Consider the following 16,000-nt stretch of genomic DNA (forward strand, 5'->3'; position numbering starts at 1 on the left):
AGTTTAACAGCCTTTGGACTCCAGTTAGCTCCTTGTTCAGTATCAAGGATGGGATCTCCATTATCATACAATCCGCCTCTAAAATCAGCTTAGCAGGAAAGGCTGACATTGCCCCATCTACCCTCAACCATTATCCTTGGAAACTGAGCTGAACATCAAGCTGACAGTGTTACCTGCTCCAGGATCTTGTCAAGGAGCTCAGGATGACAGAAGGAATATACTGCTCTTACACAAAATAGCAAATTAAATAAATAAAACATAGTAAACAAAAACACATGCTGTTCAATATACATACTCACATTGTTCGTATCGCCCAAGTAGTTTGTATTATATAGAAAAACTAAAACATATTCTTATCAGGGGATAATCCTTTGGAGTTCACTTAATGGAAAAAATCCAGTGGACTTAAATATCTCCATAAAACTCTTTGGCAGAGACATTACACAGGAGCCATAATGAAATTATTATACCAAGCCTATTATCCCACTCTCTAAATTACATGGTATAATCCCAGCCATCAAATTCTAGGAAATATTTCACTTTTATTCATGGGCAATTTCAATATGAAACCAAGCTTTAAAAGGAAAAAGGGAAGCACAAAAAATCTACTCTTACTCCCAATAAACTGGGAAAGAAAAAGTGAAAGAAGCTAAGGAAAAGATATCATTCTCTCAGACTAGAAAGTTCAGTGAAATCTGAAAAACAAAATGTCATATGCAAACTGGAGTAGCTGAAATGCTGTAACACAACAGTGGATTCAAAATGGTTTATTACCATCAACAGATGAATGGATAAAGAAAATGCAGTATTTATACATACAGAGTACTACTCTGCCATACAAAAGGATAAACTTGACTTATTTGTAGGAAAATGGATGCACCTTGAGACTATAATGTTAAATGAAGTAACTCCATCACACAAGCTTAAATACTGGATGGCTTCTCTTAAATGAAAAAAATCTGTATATAATAAAAGATAAGATAAAAGAAAAAAAGGAATAGGAAATTCCTAGGTGATAGGATAATAGGAAAAAAGAGAGAAAAAAGGTGTTGTAATCCAGTGTGGACAATGTATCTAAAAGTACCCTGACTTAATACAATTGTCTTACACATTTTATATGTTCTTTAGTTTTCAATCTGTATATATGATAATTAACTTTATAAGGTGTTATAAATAAATGAATCTGAGGGGCCAGGGATTTAGCTCAGTGGTTACACTGCCTGCCTTGCAAGCGGAAGGACCCGAGTTCGATCCCCGGTACCAAAAAAAATAATAATAATAATATAAAATAAATGAACCTGATGCTGGAAAAATAAAAATAAGGTAGAGGGAAGGGGGGAAAAGAACTGAAATGTGTTATGGACATGTACCAATTTCCTACAGTGAATGTAGTCATTATGTACTACAAACATGTACTAATAAAAATTTAAAAACCCAAAATGGGTTATTAAATTAATATAAACAAAGACCTGGTGATCTTTATGGAAAGTAAGGTAATGTGTATAATCTGTATCTTATGGTGAAATCTAAACCAATTTTTGGTAGCTTAAATATTACTTTCCCATTAACGTGAAAAAAAGGTCAAAGATGCTCAATCTTCAACAGGCACTTTTTCTCTGTTAAATTCCCAGATAATTTAAGGAAATACTTATATTCAGGGTTGTGGCAGTGCTGGCCCTGCATCTGCACAAACCAAAGAGTGGATTTATCCTCAGTGTTTGTGCTCCAAATGCCTCACACCTCCTATTCCAGTCCTGGCTCTGCTCTAGACCTCCATACCCACTCTGTCCCTGTACCTGGGGATATACTGTATTAAGAATAAACAAATTTGGGAAACATCATGCTAGTAGTCCACTGATATTTTGTGTAAGACATCAAGAAGAAATCCTGTACATTTTAGCTTGAAGGTAAATCAAGGCTTTAAGATTCAATGGTAGATGGCCACTGAAGACCAATGGCAAACCACATACGGTAATGCATGCAAATAATTCCAGCTACTCAAACTGCTGAGGCAAGATGATCATAATTGCAAGGTCACCCTGGGCAATGTAGTAAGACCCTGTCTCAAAATTCAAAACAAAATTAAAAGCTCTGGGGATGTAGTTCAGTGGTGGATCATTTGCTTAGCAAGCACCTGGCCCTTGGTTCCATCTCAGTACAACAACAGCAACAACAAAAATGGCACATGGTGCAATGGAAACTAACACTTTCAGGGATCTCTCTGATATTAGCTTAATAGCCTCCTGCAATCCACACACCTCAAGCTTGCGATTTATCATTCTTTCTACTTGAGGTTTTCTTTGATGAGGAAATTTACAGGCTCTATGCAAGAGGATGTCTTGAATTTGTGGGAAATTAAAATAACATTTGTTTAATATTATTATTATTAGCCTGGTGTAGAGGCACACATCTGTAGCACTCTGGGATTACAAATTCCTAAATTCGAACGCAGCTTCAGCAATTCAGTGACTTAGGGAGACCCTGTCTGCAAATAAGAAATAATAAAAAAAAGACTGGGAACGCAGCTCAATGCAATGGCCCTGGGTCCAATTTTTAGTATCACAAAAGTAAACAGAATAGAATGGAACAGAATGCAATACAATACAAACATTATGATAATTCTATTTTAGATTTTTTCCAAACTATCTTCCATTCAACAAAAGGATTCTAAACATAATCCCTGTATTTCAGGAGCATCTGAAGAAATGTGTCCACATACAAATATCTACGTATACTCAGAAATTAACAAGTAAAAGTTCATGTTTGCCTACCTCCTCTGCCAAATATAGATGCAGCAAAGGTTCATCCATCCCAGGAAAAGCAAGATGAATACACTAAGTCCAAATATCCGCATCACCTGTGTAGACTCTGTTGGTGTAATTATAATCTGTTACTTTTATGACTTAAGTAAGTGAGGCAAATGTGAGCTCTTTCATAAAGTCTTTATAAAAAATCTATCAGTTAATAAAGTAAAATGAGGATATTCTTATATGACGGGTAAATATCCTTACTGCTCCATAAGTAGAATGCATAGTATATATTTCTTCCTATGCCCTAAGTGTGCATTTGTTGTGGCCATATGTTATACAGCCTAGAGTACTTGAGAAGCAAATTAATCTATGAACCATTAACTTGGTAAAGCGCTTCTTAAATGTTTACTTCCAGATTACTAAACAAGGAATCAAGAATTTGCAGATGAATAAGTATATTTTAGTCTCCCATTCATTGGAAAATATATTCTGATATGATTGGGGAATTGTAAGTCACCATTCAATTTTTTCCTTCTAAAAGAACCAAATGTCTCTTCACACATAATATAAAGAGTAAACTGATGAATTATAAATATCAAATGACAATGTTAAAACAGCAATACTATATTCATGATCAGGTTTTAATTTTCATTATTAATATTACATGTTCTACAAAGAGTTGTAATCAAGTAGGGACTGTATTAACCTAAGATACTGCTTTACATACATCCTTTTTATAGTGTTTGTTAGGGTCCCTTCACATTAAATCCGTTTGTCTTGGGACCAGCTAGTAATACGTCCTTGCTATTCAAACAAAGGAAGCCAATACTATAGTTCTCAGAACTTTGGGAAGAAAAACAATCTTAAGAACATAAATCAAAAACATCTAAACAAAGAAAAGTTACTAAACAAATCTTAACAAGAAACATTCAAGTCTGCTGTTGATGCCAAGACACTGAAGACAAAGTAAATATGAAGAATCCTACTCAAGAAAAGAAGCTAGGAAGACAAAAGTAAACTAAGGCATGCCCAATTGGTATTATTGGGACTCCGCAAAAGATACTCTGAAGTGAAGGCCCCAGAAGCAAATTTTCTTTCTGACCTTTTCTGGTCCTGTCTCCTGCTCCCTTCTGCCCTCAAGAAAAGATATAGAAACCACAATTTCTCTTACCTAAGACAGCTGATAGAAATTAGAAATCCTTTTCCCCAAAGCAAGCTATAAGCCTAAATATATTACTTTTATCTTCTACCTTTCTGTCTTGGTGCTAGTCATAAAGAAACTCTCAGACTTACCTTGGCTGAAAGTGTAAGTTAAAAGATTCCCATTTCACAAACGGTCTTGCCCCATACTCAGGAGGAAAGAATGTTGGACAGAAAGCCCAAGAAAAAATCTGAGCAGACAGGCCTTGCTGAGTTCGCCCATTAAGTCTATTAGCACTAAGTCATGGCCCTTATGTCCAATCATATCTCTACGTGGTTTCCATGATTCATGGAATCTAAGCATAAAAATGGACAGCTCATCTTACATTTTTGGGTTTTCAACCTGATGGCTCCTGTGTCACATAAAATTATGGTCAAATAAATTTCTTATGCTCTTCACTTAATAATCAGTCTTTTGCGACACAGCTGTCATCCGTGACCTTTTTATGACGAGCATGAAAGGGATCATCCCCTATTCTACCTCTACAGTATCTTTCCCCAGGCACTGAAAGTTACACATCATAGAACCTGGAGCTCTTGAGACAAAAGGCAGAGAATGACTAAAGCAAAAAAAAAAAGTGAGACTAATTCTGAATGGTCACAATACATCCACTAAGCAGAAACTGCTCATGAATATAGAGACCTGACTACTTCAGGAGAAAGGACAGCATTACTTTAGGGCTAAGAGCTCTCTCAAAGTGTTAAGCTTGGAGATCCAAATATGAACTTAAACCATTTACTCAATTTATAAAAAGAGAAACAAAATAAGTGAAACAGGATGAACTTACTATCTCTTAATGGGACAAAGCAATTCCTGGTCACAGATGTTGAAAAACAGCATTTGGATTTCAAACATTCAGTCTCAGTAAGGTTTAGCAGCTCATTGCAAGGTGTTATGTTTTGGTTCTCCTTTATCATGCAAGCTTTTAGAAACAGAAAATCAAAAAAGAAGATTCAGCATGATTAATAAACACTTGGCCTAATTAAATAATTACTGCAATCCAAAAAGAAGAAAAATATGTAAGCTGGTACATTCAAAAGACTAAATGACATACAAATAATGATGAAAGCTGAAAAAAAAAGAGTGAAAATAAGAGTTAAAAATTACCACAAAGTTGTTTAACAGCACATTTTTAAATTTTAGGTGAACTATAGAAAAATACAAATTGTCAACAGATTAATAAAACTTTTAAAATAAATAAATAAAAGGACAATAAATCATTAGCTGTATGGTGGTGTTATGGTTTATATCTAGATGTTCCCCTAAAGCCTTATGTGCTCGTAGGTGGAGCTTTGGGAGGTGATTGGATCATGGTGACATGATACTCATCAGGTGGATGAGTCCACTGATGAGTCTGTAGCTAAATGTGACACTGGGAGGTGAAGCCTGGTTGGAGGAGGTGAGTCACTGAAGGCTTGGCCTGGAAGAGTCTATCTCCCTCCTCCCTCAATCTCTCTCTCTCCCCTCTCCCCCTCCCCCCCTCCCCCCTCTCCCCCCTCCCCCCTCCCCCCTCCCTCCTCTCTCCTCTCTCCTCTCTCCTCTCTCTCTCTCTCTCTCCCCCTCTCTCTCTCTTTCTACGCCAGGAGCTCTTCCTCCTTTTACCATTCCTCTCTGCAGTGCCACTCTGCCTTGGAGCCAGCTGACTATGGACTAAAAAAGGTGTGAGCCAAAATAAAGCTTTCCTCAGAGTTGTGGGTGTCTGGTATTGTGTCTCAGCAAGGAGAAAGTAACTAAAACAGGTGCCAATGTAAACATAACACAGAAAGAGTTAAACAGGCCCAACACCTTTAAAACTAACACTTCATTAAAGTGATATGACAGATATCCTCTCATGTAATTTTACTAAGGTACAGAAATTCATTGAATACATCAATGAGAATACTGAAATAAAATCTACACAGTTTACTGCTAGACAGTAAGGTAAGACATAGTTACTAAACTACCTCTGGTATACACTTATCATATAGGCAACAGAATATATTTTAAGATTCTTCCACTTGTCCTTAAATTGTGATTCCATACTTTTAAATAACCAATAAATTATGGTGTGAACACCAAGAGCTGATACACCTACAATAAACTTACATATACCTGAATCTAAAAGACTTTCAAGCACAAAGTTTATTGTTTTAAAAAATCTTATTTATATGAGAAAAAAAAAAGCCCAGTATCAGATTTTTATTCAAAAAGAAAAACTTCCTATGGTATCTCTGAAGGTCAAAAGAGATTCAGTTCAATCTTCTATACTGTCAGTAACTACAGACTTTTAAAAGTAGTAAGTGATGTGTTACAATCACTCTGAAACATTTCAACATCAGCAATGAACAACAGAAGTGTTTTAAGTATATTTAACCCCATAGTACATTTTATTATATAATATTTCTGTTCTTTAAAGATGGGCAAGGCCTGAAGCTAAAGTAAAAACAATAATGCCAAACATTCATTAGGCACCCATTTAGGCCAGTGACTTTATTTATACATATTGCTACTAATTTTCATAGCAAACTTCCAAACTGAGTTTTATAACCTCCATTTTAAAAATAAAAAGAATTAAGATGTGTTATGTACATATACCAACTCCCAATGATGAATATAATCATTATGTACTGCAAACATGCACTCATAAAAATTTAAAATTTAAAAACAAAAAATGAAAATAAAAGGAAATAAAGGACGAAAGTAACTTGTACAAGGTCACAAATTTAATGCAGTACAAGTTGGCTGAGATAATTCCCAAGCATTTCAGACATGTAAGTTTATCTTACTTTGTTTTTCTATATTCTAAGCAATCTGTTCTTCAGTTCCTTCATGTCCAGAGTGCCCCATCTCCTCCAACTGGGATTATATCTGGAATACTCAGTTCAGTTCTGACTATCACACACCCAGTAAAGTGTGACATTAGTCAGGACCTAGTCAGAGATGAAATGATTTACTGCCATTATCACTGTTTAAATACCACTTTCCAGGAATGCTAAAGGTAGAGTTTTACTCATAGGAGAAACTGGACTAGCTAACCTCTATGGTCTCTTCCAATGTCGAGCTTCTGTTATTTTATACTTAAATTGCATCTGACAGACTTTATGCTAGATATTAAACTAACTTTCAAATTCCTAAGAAATATTTGTAATTTTATTTTATTTTGTTACTTGTAATTTTAAAGAATAGAATAGAGCAATTTTATCGATTTTAGATAATTTTGTCCAAAGAGAAAAGGATCAGATGACCTCTCAAGCTCCCTTACCAGTCTGTCTCAAAGTTATTTTCACCTGTAAGAGATACATGCTTCACAAACAACAGTCTAACAACAAAACAACATACCTTTTTAATGTTTAAGTGGTAATACTGTATATTTTCGATTACATGGGAGGAAAGGGTGATTAAAATGTTTCACTTTTTATGAACCTGTAGTTATTATCTTTTAAACTGAAAAATTATTTACACATTTGTGGGATAAACTGTGATATTTCAATACATGTATACAGTGTGTAATGTTCAGATCAGGGTAACTAGTATATCCATCACCTTACACATTTATCATTTCCTTGTGTTGAGACATTCAAAATTTTCTCCATTAGCTAGTTTGTAGTTATTCTTTCCAGAATGAAAATGTCTTATAAATATTGAATCTCTGTTTTAAAAGATTTGAATTGGTCTACATTAGGAGCTTGTATTAAAATGGAGTAATTTGCTTTTGTTTCATACAGTTGATTTTTATTCAATTTACTGTCTTGGGTTGGAGAAACATAGGGAAGTAGTTATCTTAAAAAGACCATTTTTAAATGTGATTTAAGTGTTTATATAATGCAGTCTCATACGTGTTTGTAACCATTTACACCTGCTATTTTCAGAAGTTCCAAAGCTTAAATTATGATCTATTGTCGTTTAATACCAACTTTGATACTCAGTAAATAATTATTTTAGTCTATACAACAAAACACCTTCTTAGATTTTTTTCAATTTGACCATGGCAGTATTTGTAATTTAGTTAAAACTTCATTTATTTTGCTATTCTCATTGGTAGTAGGTAGTATAATGACTAGTTTATACTTGATGAAACCAGAAAAACATGAAGAGATTTATACAAGGTCACAGAAGAACCCAGAGATAGGGTCTGGAATTAAACAATGGATATAATTTTGTGCTTACATGCACACATCAAATTTTATCCGAATAAATTCATGATTTTTAATAAAAGTTTTAAGTTTGTAATTCACGTATGTCAATTTATGTGATGATTCTCCTTGAAAGGGTACCACATGCTACACAAAACAAGTTTATTTGTGGTTAATAATTCTCAAAGGTCATCACGTGCTTTATAAACACATTATATACAAAATCACAGAAAGATAATGTGACTTAAAACCTAGACTTTATTATTATTAAAACAGATGGGAAAACATCTGGTATATTCCACAATATCACCCCACACAATATCATGCTTAATGTCACAGAAGGTATCAATTTCACAGTATTAGGTCAGTTATTAAATTTCAGGCAAAGCCATTCAGGTAAACTGTGAAAGCTTTAAATATTTGTGAAAGGGAAGTATTTTATAAAGAATAACAAACATGGGGCTGGGGATTTAGCTCAGTGGTTCCACCGCCTGCCTCACAAGTGTAAGGTCCCGAGTTCGATTCCCGGTACCCAAAAAAAAAAAAGAATAACAAACATCTATAGTATGCTTTGTAAATACTGTCTTGGTTCACCCTTGTAATTTTTGTGGTAAATACCTTCAATTTAAAGATGAGGACACTGAAGTTCAGAGAGATTATCTTGCCTAAGGCAAAGGACAGAGTCGGGATTCAAATTCAGGTCTGTCCCATTTCAATGCTGATGTACCAGGCTACCTCATAAATATTTAACCACTGTTTTTAAAACAAGGACATTAAGAGGGGAAAAAAATCAAACAAGAACATACTTTTTGGAAGGAAAAAATTGAACAGAACTTCCCAAGTGGATGTTTTTTCCAGAGGGTGGTCACTGACTTTGCTGTTCTGCAGGTTAACTTCATTCGGACACATGGATTCTGAAAACCCTGAAGAAGAAATAACATGATTAATCCCCCCATATAAAGCATTCATAATTTTAAATGACCATGTAATAGTAATAAGCTTTGCTTAAATTAACTATGGAAAGTCTAATAGCTAATAGATAATATATTTCAATCTTACAACAGCTTAGGTACTAATAATCAGAATGTGATTCTTCTCTGAAACTGAAAAAGTATTAGATTCATAAATGTTTAAGCTATAGGTTGACATATTTCACTGTTGCCCGGTAAACTGATTTACATTAGTACACTTGCCCCTGCCAAAGAGCTCTGATATGAGAGGTCTATCAATTGACAAACTGGAAACAGTATGCATTGCAATTAAATCAGAATGCATCGCAGAAACTCTTCACAAATATGCTGACTTGCTTATAAACTGATAAAAATTAAGTCTTCACATACAGTAAAACTTTCTTACCTTTCTCTCTCGCTACTTCAAAGAACTTATTTTTAGTCTTCTTTGTATAATATTCTCCTATATAAGAAGAAAAGAAAGCAAGGATTTGTGTATCATTAAATATTTTCTGGCATCACCGTATTCCATTATATGGCTAAATTATAACTATTAACCATGTCTCTATAGGAAGACATTCAGGTTGTCTGCAGTTTGACATTTATTTATTATTTTTAGGTACCAGGGATCGAACTCCGGTCCTTGCACTTTCGCAGGAGGTGGCGAAACCAAAGCTCAATCCCCAGCCCTGCAATTTGACGTTTAAAAAACATTACAGTGACTATCACTAGTTTGTGGTGCTTATTACTGGACCTATATTATTTTCAGATATTCATAAAAAAGTCCTCTGGATAAATTCTTAAGGAATGACTCCTGACCATGCCCAAATTACTCCCCAGCAAAGCTAATCCAAAGTACACTTCTACCAGTAAATACAGCCAAGTGCCAATCTTCTTGCACCCTACCCTTTTGTTATTTGCCAACTGAACAGCCAAAATAAAAAAAAAGATTTTGTTTTAATTTGTACATTTAGTAACCAGTAAGCTTACATCCTGCATACATTTGTGTACCATAAAGAATTTAAGCCTTAATTTGGAACATGCTGCAAGTATTTTTTTCAAGGTAATTATTACTTTTGTATTTGCTATAGTATTTGGGAAGGTTCTGAAGTTTAAAATCTTTATGTACTATAATCTATCATCTCTTACTTTATTATTTCTGCTTTTCAAGTGATGTTTACAGAGACATTCTACACTCTATTCCATTTACCAATTTTGTGGTTTCACTTCTTAAAAGCTTTAATCTACCTGTTATATGTTTGAGAGTTTATTATCAAGTAAGGATACATTTTTCCAACTCACCAAATACCATTTACTGATCTATCCTTTATATTTTTATCAATACATATTAATTGTACATATTAATTGAGTACATTGTGGTATTTCAACACATGCATACAGCACCCACCGATCAAACCAAGGTAATTAGCATTTCCCTCTCCTTTATGTTTAGAGACTTCAGGTTGCTCTCTTCTAGGTTCTTATAAAATATATAATACAATATTGTGAGCGAAAGCAAAAAAAAAAGTTATCTAAGAAACTGTAAAGAAAAGATGCCTGGTGCAATTGTGTGGCCACAGAAGCTAAAGATGCTGAAGTAATTCTTGAATAAACCAAACAAAAGCGATTGTTTTCCCCTCATTATATCATCATCATATTTTAAGTCTTCATATAGATGTCTTGACTTTTTGTTTCACAAATCTATATGTTCATCCACAATACTATTGTTATAATTTATCTTATGTTGTTACCCACTATAATAGCTTATCTGGCAAATATTTCATTAGTAGTCTTTGTTATCAAAATTTTATGTATCAAGATGAAAAAGGTTTTAAATAAAATTTGGAACTATTTTCTTAAGTCAAAAAATTCCTAATAGATTTTTATTTGTTCATTTATTTAGTATTCACTCAAAAAGTATTTACCATGTGTCCTTTACACCAAGCACGAATTCAGTTATAGTCATTTATGAAGAACTGATGACTTTACAAAATTTTCTCACTTAAGGACTGTTTTGTTTGCCCATTCATTCAAGTCTCTTTTTATGGCCCTGAATAAGGTTTTATAGCTGCATTCACACAGGTCCTACATTTTCTCGTATTTTCTTCTCAGGTATCATAAATATTCTGTTATTATATAACTAAGGTCAATTTCACTATATTTTCTAGCTGATCACTGGTATTTAAGAGAGCTATTGATTTTTCATGTATTTTTCTAACCTATAAATTGACTCGTTATTTTCATTCCAGATAGACAATCATATCATCACTAAATATAGACAGTTTCGTTTCCTTTCTTTCCAGTATTAACAGCTCATTTGTTTTTCTTCTGACACTGCACTACCTAGAACTTCTAAAGCTATGCTGAATAACAGGCATGATAATAGGCATTCTTGAGTCTTTCCTGACTTGTATAATGTTACCTGTGGATGGAAGGCAAATATTCTTTATTAAATAAAAACTATTCCTCTAGTCAGAGCTTATTTCAAATTTTGTGCTCTTTGTTTGAGTTTTAATCAGTTAGTTAAAAGAAGCCTTGACAGGACCTCCGTCTGCCCCGCCCAGCCCATTGTTTGCTCAGCACTCCCTCCCACAATGGACCGGCACCACCTGAAGTGCTGCCTGAGAGGTGCACATGGCAGCCTGAGTCTTCCTTGTGGCATCTTCTCTGCAGTTCCTCAAGTACAGAGACTAATCCCCCGACTTTCACTCTAATTCAGAGGGCCTTGGTCTCCAGCTCCCCTAAATCTGAGGGGAAACACAGGTTGCTGTGACTTCTGTCAGTCTTGTCTGGCCTTATTCTTTCAAAAAACACTCCAAAGGGGTCAAAGGGAGCGGGCATAGGAAAAAAAGAAGCAAGATATATTATGCACAGGTACAAATTTCCTATGATGAATGTGATCATTATGTTTATCTAAAATGTACCAATAAATGTTTGGCTTTAAAAATAAACCCTCCAAGTTTCTGGCATACAGATAGCAGATGGTAATCTTTATGGTTTTCCAGGTTTTCGTCATTATAGATCTTTTGGTCATTTCAATGGGTATTTGAAATGGAAGAGGCAATTAAACATCTTCACTCACATAAGTACTACCAGTGGTGGTCTGAACAAGTCTTGAGCATATTTAACCTGCCCTCTACCTCTAGTTTCTTCTCTATTCTACAACACAATTATTTCTCAAAATTTGGTATGAGCACCACTAATAGTACATGTGAATTTTAGGTGGAATACAAATGAATACCTACAGATGTATTTTTTCTATTTATGTATTTAAAATTGTAGAATATATAATAGCACATCAAACCTACAATGATGCATAACAAAGGTGACATCATTTTCCATATGGAAAATCTTTATAAAATCCGCTTAAACATCCTTGTCCTTTCTTGCCCAGGGTACTGTCTCCTTCATTCCCTCTCTTCTAAATCTCCCATCAGCCAGACAGCATACAAATCTTTTTCTCAGATCCTTCTCTCCAAGAAACCTACAGCCTCTTACCCCTCCTCCATCACTTTTCATATGCAGAATAATTTCATCCTCTTGGCCTCAAATTTGCATCCTTCCATTCATTAGCATGCTCCGCAAATAAAAGATTATTAGGAGTCAGCTTCCTCAAATAGCAGCCGGAAAAGTTAAAGAACCAATTATGTTTCCCTGTCACAAACTATTTTTTTAAATTTCCCTGTTACAAAATATAAAGACTAAAACTCTAACACTTCAAAGAAAAAGCAGATTCGGTTCAGAGGGCTGAATGGTCATGTGGTCTGAGTTGTACAGGGCCCCTGCCCTTAGAGGGACCACATGCTTGGCTTAATGTTCTGCTACTGACAACCTGAAATCTGCAATAAATCTCTAACAAGGGAGCCTGTGTTTTCATTGTGCAAAATATGCTGCAAGCCCGGCTCTAGGGAAAAATCTGTCAAATGTGGAACTGAATGACAGCAGGAGAGGATACAGACTGAGAACAATGGCTACTGGTTTCCATTCTGCAAGGGATTTGTTGGATATTTGGTTGAATGGCTACCTATGGTGATCCCTCTCTGGGTCTTGGCTTCAAACAGACCTGAGTTTGCATTCTGGCTCTGTCATATACTAGCTGGTGAACTTGGGCAAGTTGCTAAACTTCACTTTGCCTCAGTTTACTTATCTGTAAAATGGAGATAGTGTTTATTTTGAGGGATTATAAGGATTACATGAAGTCATGTAGTGCTCAATGCAACATTAAATGAGTAAACACTTTTGTATGTATATTCCATTGTTTATTTTTATTGTTGAAAATTTTAAATTTAATAACATTACTTTGTTTTTAGGATATTTATTTTGATAAATACTATAATTCTCCGAATAGCAAATACAACCAATTTTCCATTTATAATGTTCCAACAATTTCCTTTTTAAAATAAATACATTTATGTAAACAAGTGAGATATTCAAATATGATAACACAAGAAACTACTGAGTTTTGTCTGTGGTGATAAAGCAATTAAAATATTACTGGTTTGTTCATCTGTGTTTCTCATTTAAAAATTTTCCTCTGAAAAGGATGAGCAATAAGAACTGGCTCAACAGGCCGCTGCCCGCAGCCCGAGAGCCCCAGTTTCGACAGACTTCACCAAAATGGCATCCCAAATGGAATACGCCATGGAAACCATGATGTTTACATTTCACAAATTTGCCGGGGACAAAGGCTACTTAACGAAGGAGGACCTGCAAGTACTCATGGAAAAGGAGTTCCCTGGGTTTTTGGAAAATCAAAAAGATCCTCTGGCTGTGGACAAAATCATGAAGGACCTGGACCAGCGCCGAGATGGCAAAGTGGGCTTCCAGAGCTTCTTTTCACTAATCGCAGGCCTCACCATTGAGTGCAATGATTATTTTGTAGTACACATGAAGCAGAAGCGAAAGAAGCAGGCAGAATTGAACACTTACTCCTGCCCAGATGAGAGTTCTCCCAAAGGGCCACTTACAGAATCTGCCCCTTAGTTTCCCCTTGTATAAAGATTTCATGAGTAGATCAGGACCCTCAGAAAATGTACAAATAACATCCAGCTCTCATTGGACAAGCAGAAAAAGGAAAGTTAGATAAATGCTAGATAAGCTTTTGATTTTTATATTGTTTGCATCCTCTTGCCCTCAATAAATAAAGTCTTTTTTTTAAGTTTCGGAAAAAAAAAAGAACTGGCTCAACAGATTACAGAGAATTGGTAGAAGCACTCACAAAATTCCCTGTCCCCAATGTTTAGCTTCTCATCCTGCATGCTTCTGGCCTGTATGCCTTCTGTATAAACATGCCCTGAAAAGCAACATGGCTTGGAATCCAAATGACAATATAAACTGGATGTATCCCAGGGTTACCTTAGGTCACTCAACCTTGATTCCTCTTGGTGGTATTAAATCCAAGAGAAACTGGGCAGAGTGGTGCACAACTATAATCCCAGCTACTCTGGAGGTTGAGGCAGGAGGATTCCCAAGTTTGAGACCATACAGAGCAACTTAGCAAGATGATGTCAGAAAACAAAAAACAAATGTTAAAAGCTAGAGATGTATTTCAGTGTGAGGCCCTGGGTTCAATCTCTAGTGCCGAAGAAAAAAATTCTAAGAAAACCAAGGGTTTATCTAGGAATGACAAAAAGAATTTTAGTACCAGGACCACTGTCTTAGTTACTTTTTCCGTTGCTGAGGCAAAATACCCAAGACCCAAAGTTAGAGTGGGAAAAGTTCATTTCAGCTCACAGTTTGTAGAGGTTTCAATCCACAGTCAACTAGTTCCAAAGCAGGGTGGCACAGCAGAGGGGCATCACAGAGGAGAAACAATCCATGGTGTGGAAGGGCCACGAGGAACAACCAGTAGCAGTGGCAGCCAACAAGCAACAACAGCTTCTTTCTGTCCCTTTATATTCTATCCAGGCTGTAAACCTATTAATTAGTACCACCCACACCCAGGGTGGGGTGCCCTTAATCTCAGCATCACCCACTTAATCCCAGACACCTTCAAAAAGCCCCATCTATGACTTGCATGGGGCTTTGGGGAGACATCTAGATATAGGTCATAACAATCCCATACTCTGTGTTCACTATAATACTGCAGGGCCACAGTCAAATTATCTGATCTCTTGGTGCTTAGCAGCATGATGCCATAACAAAGGTACCATACATATCTGGGTAACTTATAACATCAAGTTATTGTCTTATAGTTCTTCTCATGGCTAGAAGTCCAAACTCAAGGTGTTAGTGGCTTGGCTCCTAAGGATTGTGAGAGAAGGTTTCTCTCCTTGGCTGTCTTCTCCCTATGTCTACTCAGTCTTAACTTCTCTTTATGAGCATCTGCGTCTGGGTGCAAATTTGCTCTTTACATAAGGACACTAATCACACTGGGTTAGAGCCCAATCCAGATGACTTCCTTTTAACTTGATTACCTTTATAAAGATCTTACCTCCAACTAAGGTCACATTCTGAGGTATTACAGATTAGAATGCCAATTTATGGGGGGGGGGCATTGATGCAAATCATAACACAATGCATTTAGTTACATTAAGTGAAGTCATTTTAAATGCAAAATTATATTTAATCCATGTAGCCACATATTAATTCCTGAAAATCTGGGAAATCTGACAATATGAAGAATGGATCATGGTTTATTTTAGGAAAAATTATGTTACCCCTATCACGGAAAAAGTCCCCATGGAAATGAAATTACACTGAATAGGCAGTATTCTTTTTTGTGGGAATTCTACTCAAAATAGAAATAGAAAATAGTTTTATTTTTTAATTTGTTTTTCAGAGGATGAGAAGGCTCTCAGTGGTGTCCTAACTTTTATAAATACACTATCTCAACATGGTTAAAGAACACCAACAGTAAACAACATAATGGTGAAAGACTGAAAGCTTTTCCCTTAAGACATGGAGGCCTAGGGCCGGGGATTTAGCTCAGTGGCCCCGCACTTGCCTTGCAAGCGGCAAGGTCCTGAGTTCGATCCCCGGTACCAA

At 35.6% G+C, this 16,000-nt stretch overlaps 2 protein-coding genes across 7 annotated transcripts in view; one reads left to right on the forward strand and one right to left on the reverse strand.

Annotated features, from left to right (window-relative positions):
• Fmr1nb (FMR1 neighbor) overlaps window positions 1-16,000 on the reverse strand; it is a 53,150-nt gene that overhangs the window by 34,372 nt on the left and 2,778 nt on the right. For all 6 annotated transcript variants that reach the window (XM_021249164.2, XM_021249162.2, XM_021249163.2 and 3 more), the window contains exons 2-5: window positions 9,420-9,476; window positions 8,870-8,986; window positions 4,739-4,873; window positions 2,772-2,868 (exon numbers count right to left, since the gene is read on the reverse strand). In XM_021249164.2, the coding sequence (XP_021104823.2) occupies window positions 2,772-2,868; window positions 4,739-4,873; window positions 8,870-8,986; window positions 9,420-9,476 (406 nt within the window). The remainder of the gene's footprint in view (window positions 1-2,771; window positions 2,869-4,738; window positions 4,874-8,869; window positions 8,987-9,419; window positions 9,477-16,000) is intronic.
• On the forward strand, window positions 13,631-13,996 carry LOC101718006 (protein S100-A10). Its single transcript, XM_004871066.3, has one exon. It carries the CDS (start codon window positions 13,631-13,633, stop codon window positions 13,994-13,996), a length of 366 nt encoding a protein of 121 aa, XP_004871123.1.

The sequence above is a fragment of the Heterocephalus glaber genome, unplaced genomic scaffold (genome assembly GCF_053883595.1).
Source record: "Heterocephalus glaber isolate CG9 unplaced genomic scaffold, H.glaber_assembly_v1.0 deba00001762, whole genome shotgun sequence".
Classification (NCBI taxonomy): domain Eukaryota; kingdom Metazoa; phylum Chordata; class Mammalia; order Rodentia; family Bathyergidae; genus Heterocephalus; species Heterocephalus glaber.

Excerpts from the sequence above, each read along its gene's own strand:
- LOC101718006 (XM_004871066.3), top strand. The coding sequence starts at position 13,631 with ATGGCATCCCAAATGGAATACGCCATGGAAACCATGATGTTTACATTT.